The sequence below is a fragment of the Cyrtonyx montezumae genome, unplaced genomic scaffold (genome assembly GCF_038088225.1).
Source record: "Cyrtonyx montezumae isolate F1298 unplaced genomic scaffold, pur_monq_1.0 scaffold_25, whole genome shotgun sequence".
Lineage (NCBI taxonomy): Eukaryota > Metazoa > Chordata > Aves > Galliformes > Odontophoridae > Cyrtonyx > Cyrtonyx montezumae.
In genome coordinates, this window is record NW_027071992.1 from 7,544,703 (window position 1) to 7,554,069 (window position 9,367).

At 38.4% G+C, this 9,367-nt stretch overlaps 1 protein-coding gene across 1 annotated transcript; it reads right to left on the reverse strand.

The window, feature by feature from the left end:
- Positions 1-2,388: 2,388 nt before the first annotated feature.
- Positions 2,389-6,957, reverse strand: HSPB3 (heat shock protein family B (small) member 3). Its single transcript, XM_065739710.1, has 2 exons — positions 6,407-6,957; positions 2,389-2,942 (listed from the first exon to the last, which is right to left on the reverse strand). The coding sequence occupies exon 1, from the start codon at positions 6,875-6,877 to the stop codon at positions 6,428-6,430; it is 450 nt and encodes a 149-aa protein (XP_065595782.1). The 5' UTR covers positions 6,878-6,957; the 3' UTR covers positions 2,389-2,942; positions 6,407-6,427.
- Between the last annotated feature and the right edge of the window lie 2,410 nt (positions 6,958-9,367).

Genomic DNA, 9,367 nt, shown 5'->3' on the forward strand with positions numbered 1-9,367 from the left:
AATCACAACATCAGGATTGTACAAACCTTGCCCCAAGAGCTATTTGGGCTAATAATTTTAGTTTTAGAGAAAATGTTTTTCTACTGAGAAAATCCCAGAGGTGTGGGGAAAATCAACTCTGTTCAACATGGTGATTATTAACACTTGAATAATTTAGGGAAGTATACGATGGGTTTTTAAAACTGAAGTCTTTAAATATATGTTCTTGCTCAAATGTTATGAGCAATGAGGAAATTAGAAGGAGATTTTGTGGTGTTGGGAATTCAGAGGATCATACTGGAGATCACCATTAATCATTTTGACCTTCAGTGTTTGAATTTGGAAACTTCGACTGTATTGACACTGTAACTGTTTCAGGCTGAAGTTTCAAGGTCTCAGCTAACATCTTTTTAAAATGAAAATAGGTAAAAAATGCCTTCATTTTTCCACAGCTTTTCATGAGCTCATCTGTGCATAAAAAAATGCATCTGTTCTGTGTGCACACAAGGAAGCTATTGTAAATGGTAGAACTAGTCTTCAGCATCAAAAGGTGCTATTTGACTGAATTCAGGACTGAAATTTTACTGATGTGATCATTTTACTACATTAGAGATATCTCAGAGTAAGTCTTAAATTGCTGAGGCAGGTTCACATTTTCAAAATGAAAAATTTAACAGAATCATGGAATATCAGGGACTGGAAGGGACCTCACAAGATCATCCAGTCCAATTCTCCTACTGAAGCAGGAACACCTGGATTAAGTCACACAGGCACATGTCCAGGTGTGCTTTGAGTGTCTCCAGAGAAGGAGACCCCACAACCTCCCTAGGCAGCCTGTTCCAGTGTTCCATTACCCTTACTGTGAAGAAGCTTTTTCTCATATTTATGTGGAACCTCCTATGTTCCACCTTGCACCCATTACTCCTTGTCCTGTTGTCAGATATCACTGAGAAGAGCCTGGCTCCTTCCTCCTGGCACTCACCCTTTACATATTTATAAACATTAATGAGGTCACCCCACAGTTTCCTCCAAGCTCAAGAGACCCAGCCCCCTCAGCCTTTCCTTGTAAGAGAGATGCTTCTCTCTGTTAATAGTCTTTGTGGCTCTGCGCTGAACCCTCTGAAGCAATTCCCTGTCCTTGAACTGGGCCCAGAACTGGACACAAAATTCCAGATTCACAGTTCTCACCGGGCTTTCAGTTAAGACATAGATTTATTTAAACCAACAAAAGCTACATGTGCTTTTAGTGCTTGCATTACTGCACTGCTGCTGAATCTGCAGAGCACTTATTTCTAAGGATCTAGGCAAAGAAGAGGGCAAGATCATCTCCCAGAAAGTGGTGATTGTAAAAATATTAAAGGAATTATTGCCAGTGAACCTCAAAATATCTTCTGATCCTGTCTTGCCTCTTGGTTAGCGTCACACAAATATGGGGCATAATGAACACTGAACACTGTGGTGCATCACCTGTTTCCAAATGGCACCAGCCAGCTGATTTGGTGTCGTGTTTCCCCAACTCTTCCATCTGCAGAAGCCTGTTGGGATATCTCAACTAGCTGCCTGAGCAGTGGTATGGTGTGAGAGCTAGACACTAGATGGCCCTGGAGGCTATACAGTGCACCTATGTGAGCACATCCCTCTGGATCAAAGCTTTTCTAAGCAAAGCTGGGAAGGACAACTGCATACATTTTCTGCTTTACTGTGAGCTGGCAAACCAGCTTGCAATAGTGGAGTTATGTCTGTAGTAATAACTCTGGAGTGGCTTGTTTAGATAGGACACTCACACTGTATCCCCAGTGCCATCCAGCTCTACTTCAGTGTAACCTTTGGCGATTATGCAGTGGTATCCATGATTACCTGATGGAGTGGAGAATTAATGGATGGAAAAATTACCAGTGTGCAATTGGAAAGAAACATAGCTGAAGATAGTGGATGTCTTATTCTCTCACTCCTGTTCTATTAATAACCTAAATTTCTTAATGCTATTTCAAAATGGTTCCCTTAGCCATTTGAAGATGCTCAGTTTTTAAAAACTGTCAAATCTTTCTCACAGAAGATTGAAACATTATAACTTAAAATACTAAAATATGTAAACAAATATTTCAAATTAATTGGAGAGTTTATCCTGCTCCCCATCCTTGCCTGAACACACCTCTAGTGAACTTCCCAAGCCACCAAGTCCTACAATTTTCTGTATGCTCTGTGTGCAGAGTTCCCCACTGCTGTTTCTGTAGTAGCTTGGAGGGCTGAGGAATGGCATGCTTCATCAGCAGAGCGGGTCTGCTCATCAGCGTCAACCCAAAGTACAATAAACAAACTGAAGAACTCAGGAATAAATGTAAATGATTCTCTCCTTGTATCAATGATTCTATCCTTGTTCTGCTTGTAGAAGTGGCTAGTGGACATATTTCCCCATGAAAATATGATATTACTATCTGGTTGGGGATTTGAGAAGTACCTGACTTCTTTATAAAATTAACATTTTAAAGGCCTGAGGAAGACATTTCAAAGATTGATGGAACTTGTGGTGAGGCTGCAACCCATAGTGGAGCAGGGAGATAAGATCACTGACCTAGCACCAACCTAAACGAGGGTCCTAGGCTGTACTCCCATGATTCTCCTTTCTCTTCATCCATGAAAATATTTTAAACGAGAGATTGTATTTGTTTGTTTGTTTGCAGTCTGTGCACAGTAATGGATAATTCAGGCTTTCTGGACCTGGGTTGGCAAAGAGAGATGGTATTTTTGGCTCCAAAGTTAGCATCAGTGCATCCAGTTCAGTTTTCTCACATGTAATACACAGCTTTAAGCCCTCAGACCACCCCCCTTCCTTCAGAGTAAGGCTGCTGAGATGCTGTCCTCTGGATGACCACAGCCACTGTCCATGGCAGACAGTAAGACTAAAGTGAATGTCTCTTTCAAATGAGAAGGCACACCTAATATTTTCAGAAATTCTTCCACTCCTCTTAAAAATAAATCTTGTGTTACTCAGATAAAAAACATATTTTGATTTCCAGCTCTGAACTGAGTAAGGAATGAAAGACCTGTTCCTCTTAAAGAGAATTTAGTTACCATTTACCACTGTGGTTTCTTTTCCTCTCTTCCAATATAGAGAGCTGTAGCTGAGTTGTTATTGAGTGGATGATGAGTACCATGTCAGCCCCAGTTCCCTGCACTGCAAGTACTGGGCTGTGCAGCGTTGTCTCAAATGCCTTGGATAAGGCAGATTCTATAAAAAGGGAAGGTGATTCCTCAAAGTTGAAGGCATGTGGGCTTTCTGCTCACAGGGGTCACTCAGAAATGTGTTTGTGACCTTGGTTTTGGCAACTTATGCTGATACTGAGACATTTTCTTCCTCTATGGAAGCATTTCTCACAGTGATTAGATTCAGGCATGAAATAATCTTGACTCAATTTGGAAGAACAGCCCAGTCATTTACAAAAATAATCCTTCACTGATGGGAGCAGAGAAGGCTCAATAACTTGCTCTGCATTGCTTGCATATATTGGTTATTCTGGGCCAGGATTTTGCATATAGTCAATATCAGGGTCCTTAATTTAATTAAATCAGTATGCCTTAAACCTGCCTTAAGCTGTAACTGTTCTGCAGTCCTTTTACTGTGTACAAATTTCTCATTCCCCTGTCCATGAACTACAGTATTTACAGCTCTCTCCTTGATGTTTGCATTCAGTTGCAATCAAATTATAAAAATCAAACATCCCATATGATGAATGGAAACAGCTCCTTGCAGACAATTCAGAAGAGCTCTGTCAGGTACTTCAAGGCTGTTCTGGCACAAACATATAAAATTATTCATCTCATAGCTTTCAATAAACTAAACAAATGACAGAAACACTTCCCTCTGCTTTGCATTATGGGAGTTAGGGTCAGATCCGTATTACAGCACAGTCTCAGTTTGCCATCATTCTGCTGCTTTTCCCACCCATGAGGGAGAGTGGACTTGGGCTTTCATGAAGATAAAATATGGCTGTGCACCTTCGTGCATTTGGTTCAGTACATTCCTCTGGGTCTGTATGGTCACTGTCATCAGCAAGTATAGAATTGGACACAGAGTGATGTGAAGAGACAACAGAGGCAGCCAAATGTCAAAAGTTCTCTCGTTTTGTAAGGCAGACAGACATGGGCAGGGCTGTGTGTAACCGTTTACACACACAGAACAGACAGTGTGGTTTTGGCTGTCTCTCATCCAACTCCTTGCCAAGTTTCCAGAAGTTTAATCATATCTAATTTAAAATAATTAACTCAGTTATGTGTTTTCTGTTTCTTTTAAAAATGCCTTTTTTTTTTTTTTTTAAATCTCTAGGGCTATAAATACCAGCACCATAAGCCAAGTCATTTTTATATTTATATGTCATTTTAAATGGTCAAATTTACAAAATTCTCTGTAAACAAAAGCCACCAAAGCAATTTATTCAACAAGTAACTCGTCACTCTGACCTGTATCACTGCAGTTATGCCATAAAGGTGATATAGAAACCATGACTCTGAACTTGAGAGCTTTTACAAAGTTAGTGTGCAAAGTTTAAATCCAGACCTGCATTTAGAATTCACAATCTTTAATCTGAGTTATGTGTTCCGTAAGATTCCTGGCTTGACTTGAAAGTATTTAAATGTAGACATAATTTTCTAATATGATTGTCCTTTTGTTACCTTAATGCACAAATTAAACACAGGCGATATAAGGTAGAATTGCAGATCGAATGAAAATACAGGAAAATATGATTTTATTTGGCCAGGTTTTGTAGGAAATATCTGTTTCTGACTTCTGATCAATTAAAAAAATAGAAAACAAAAAACACAGCCACAAAATAATTGCTCACATGGAAATTTGCAATCCAGGAAATTCTGTATAAATCCATTATTTTGTATGAATTTCATGTTCATGCAAATATGAAATAGAATACAAGAATGGGATTCTTCACTTTTCTAAGTGAACTGCTTTCAAATGCCTTCAAGTCTGAACAATCATGACATAAATCTTTCCAATGAATGGACGTGTGCTGAAGTACGAGCTTTGGTCTTTTGCTTAAAACTGAAAGAACTCTGGCTTCAGCTGTCGAGAGCCAGAGTTTTGTTCATCAGAGTTTTTTTTCCTAGCCTTAGAATCATACTGGTATTCAGTTTCATTTGAGTATGTTTTTCATTTGGCCATATAGCAGATGGCCAAATAAAGAGTCTGTATTTAACTTGGCACTTTCCATTCCACATTCCTCTACTATTCATAGCACAGCAGTCAAACTTATCTCCACTGTATGTGAAAGGAGACAGTTCAATTTGCAACTGTATATATTCTGAAATGTTCACTTGGAGCATTTTTTTAAAGGTTGAGAAGTTCAGATACCAGGTATATTGGGAAGATGATTTTCAATTTCTGCCACTCTTTTTAGATGAGAGAAACTGGGAGAGTAATTAGACCTGTGTCTGAAGTAAGGACTCCTTCCACCTCTTTCCCTTATAAGTGGATCTATGTAGAGCCCACAGGGAGAGAGAGAGAAAAAAAATCAGCAGAAACGTGTTTAAGATACAGTTGGGGTATGTCAGTCTACATTGCCAATCAGCAAAAAGAATAAAGTATTCATCTGATTGATCAATAGAACAGTGAATAATAAGACATCCATACCCCAGTAGTGCCTTTTTATTAGCAGGGCTTCACAAATAATTGTTTGGTCCTTTGGAGGCCATTGTAAGCAATGTATTTTTTCTTCAGTTGCTAACAGATATCTCAATACATTAAAAAACAAACAAACAAAAAAACCCCAGCAGATTTCTAAGTCCTTTGCAATATTTCCTTTGTCTCTTACTGAAAATATAATTTCTACCCAGTGTATTTTCAAGCAAAGGTAGTCAGTGATTATTTTCTTTTTATGTACTTTCAAATTCACAACACATCTAAAATGTACATAAATTTGTATAAATTTGAACAGTGATTTTTTTTCTTGATAGTTTTCTTCATTTTGTGTGCTTTTCCAGCAGAAAATAATTTAATCTAAAAAAATTATAAGACACATTTTTGGTATGTAAACGAGATCTACATAAAACTCACAACCTGTTTATTGCTTCTTTAATGATTATGAATATATATCTTATGAACATTTACTGCTGAGAAGTACAAATTCTTAGATGAACCCTTAGGTCTGCTTTATTTTCAGTATTATCAAATATATCCTTCTTTCTCTTTCTGTGATTAGCCTAACTTTTCAATCGTTCAAAAAGTCTGGCTTTCCAGCATATGCTTAGCTAGAGGCAAGTGATCTAACGTTTCACATCACACAACAAATACAGCATACTGAAAAATATATGTGATTATTTCCCTTTCCCGTAATATGAACACAGCCACATGCTTTCTACATTCTACAGCATTACTTGAATGATACCACTTGTTGTATTAAGAATAAATTTATCTCACCGATAAACTACGGACAGAACTCTAATTAATTCCCACTGAGTTCTTCATTTCAACAACCAGAATGCCATCATGGCAGAAGAGAGCAGACAGATCTTTGTTCTCCACTCCATCGGGCAGTTTGTACTGTCTGGTAAAGCTTCTGGATATGAAGCCATGCTCGTCCATCCTGGGTCCGTGTTGAGCTTTGATCAGGAGCCAGCCTTCAAAAGTCTGAATAATGATATCTTCAGGGCGAAACTGCACAACATCCAGCAAGACCTGAAAGCCTGTCTTTCCTTCTTCCTGGCTGCTTGTCTTGGCCCCATCTGTACTTTCTTCAATTTGCCCTCTTCTTTTTGGTGCAGTTGTAAAAGGTCCAGGCAAAGCATAAAGAGAATGATTCAGTTTGTGTTCTTCCAGCTCCTCGTCAGCAAATTGGTCTTGATAGCGTACAGGAGTTTCCACCCAGTGTCTTATAACAGCTTCTGCCATTGCTGAGGCAGAAAGACAAATTGCTGTGTGTGTTGCCTAAGGGAACTAACAGTTAGACCAAACTCTCCCCACTTGTGTGCCTTACTCGCAGGCTAGCTGATCACTTGATGTCACCTCTCAGTTTTAACACAGGCAGAGCACAGGCACTTGATAGGACGTACTGTGCTCCAGTGCCACAAGACCTTTTTCATCTCCTATCCTCTAACAACAGAGAACTATTTATAGTGCTTCAGTCTTGAGTGGCATCGACAGTTTTCATGTGTGCTCCCATGCATAAGTAGTAAAAGTGACAAAGCAGTGCTTCTTCTGTGCAACAGTGCTCTTTGTTGTTGTAAATAATGAGTAGACACAAAATGTGAAAGAAATGAAAAAAGAGAATTTAATTATTCCATTTTTCTGAAGTATACCTTGCAATAGACATTAACTCTGCATTTCTTCTAATGAAAATACAAGGATATAGCATTGTACAAAGAGAAGAAGTTTAATTAACTTAACAGCAGTAACTGTAAATTTTTGGTCAGGCAAGCTATAAATTAAAGTGCTGATGTTACTGCATCTACTGTATCTACTGTATAGATGTTACTGCAGAGGTTGTACATAGGTGAAATATAGGCTCTGTGCACAACTTCATTGGAAGAAGGAGGGAAACAAAACCAACTCTGCCTGAGAGACCTAACGATAGACTGCAGTCGCAGTAACCTGCAAACACAGCAGTCTTCCACAGCATGCCAGGGAATCAGACTCAAGAGTGCCAGGAACTTCCTGTGAAGCCTTATGTTTTACAGCTTTCAGGAGAAGGCAGTTACTTTTCCCTAGTAAAATAAAAAGAAAACTTCAAATCCTTAATGCTATCATATTGTCTCAGTAGCTTTAATTTTCTGTGACTTGCCAACTTGAACCTTCCAAATTTATTGTTTGCTAGAAAATTTATTATTTTCCTAAATTGCACTGATGCTAAAAAATATCAGACAAGATACATTCATTCCTTCTTGTTTGACTTATGTTCTTCAGAACTCTCTCTCTTGATCTTATATGTTTCATTATCACGAAAATGGTAAGCCAATTAAATGCCATCTTTGTTTGCTGATGGATTCTAGGCTTATGCAGAAATAGGCAATTGAATATCAATAGTAATCACAAATAAACTTATCTACTGAGTTGATAACAGAGCAGGAATACTGGATACATCAATAATTAAAGTTCTGAGGTTGCAATTATATTTTAGACTCGTGAAGGCTGCATTGCAATGTAAGGAAATTTTCAAAGGTAGATCACATCTTCAAGATAACTTTTCTTAATGTTCACTCATTTATCAATATTGTGAGAAAGAAGAGGGACATGCTGCTTTATGCAGCTATTGGCTTTTGTCTTGTCAAACTGTCTTGTAGAAATCATTTAAAAATGCAATTCTGAATGTATGGTTTCCTAAATAGGGATAAAAATAACATGGGATGTTGTCCATTATCTGTGCAGCAGATGTTTTCTGTTTTGCAAGCTGACGATTCACTTGATGAAGAAAATTTAATCCTCAAGTGTAGTGGTGTGCCTGGTTGGTTGTGGCATAAAGCTTTCAGAATCTGCTGAAAGTCATTACTGCCCCTACTGAATTCTCTGATGATAGACTTATTTTACTTAGGTTTTACACTTCATTAATAAATGCACTATGCAGGAATACTGCATTCTGTTTAACTTTTTAATTATTATTTTTATTTTTCCCATCTTTACCAGAGGAAAAAAGTTAAGATTTATTCACACTACAACTGCAAAGAGAAACAACTGTAGTACAGCTCTCTATGGGACAGCTACATTTATTTCCAGAAACAGTTGTGTTCATCTTTCAAATGTCTATGTTTCTGGTCTAATTATCGTGAAAGATGCTTTGAATACCCCACTAAATTGATGTCTTATACAAAGCTGTAGAAATGTTTATAGGATCCTTTTCTACTCTATGGGACTGAGAAAGATTTTGGTAATGTAGCTGTGTAGCCTCACTTCTTTGTGCTCTCTCATTCTTGTTTCTCCTAGATTCCAGTCCAGTCTCTATTTCTTTCTGGTTTACGATGAAAGCCTCAGGAATTAGCTCCATCCTTCTCACCTCCTCATTGGTAACAAGGAGAGTCCATCAGCCAGAACATTCTTGCCTAAAATATAATCATCCCATTAACGTGGAATAAATTTCCAGCCATTCAGTTTTGAATACATACATGGTAGAACAACACCGAAGGACTTCCGATGTTTAGGCCAAACTGCAAATATTGTACACACCAGTCCAGCAATGTATTCCATATCAGCTGACTCCTGAGGTGATTCTGGGGAGGAACATTTTACAAGGGCATGTGGTGAAGTGACAAGGTGTAATAGTTTTAAACAGAAAGAGAGTAAATTATCTTAGGCAGATTTTCAGGGAGAAGTGATACACAGGCACAGCTGCCCAGAGAAGCTGTGGGTGCCCATCCCTGGAGCCACTCAAGGCCAAGCTGGTTGGGCCCT

What these genes read in the sequence shown, in the direction of transcription:
- HSPB3 (XM_065739710.1), bottom strand. Translation starts at nt 6,877, where the DNA reads ATGGCAGAAGCTGTTATAAGACACTGGGTGGAAACTCCTGTACGCTAT.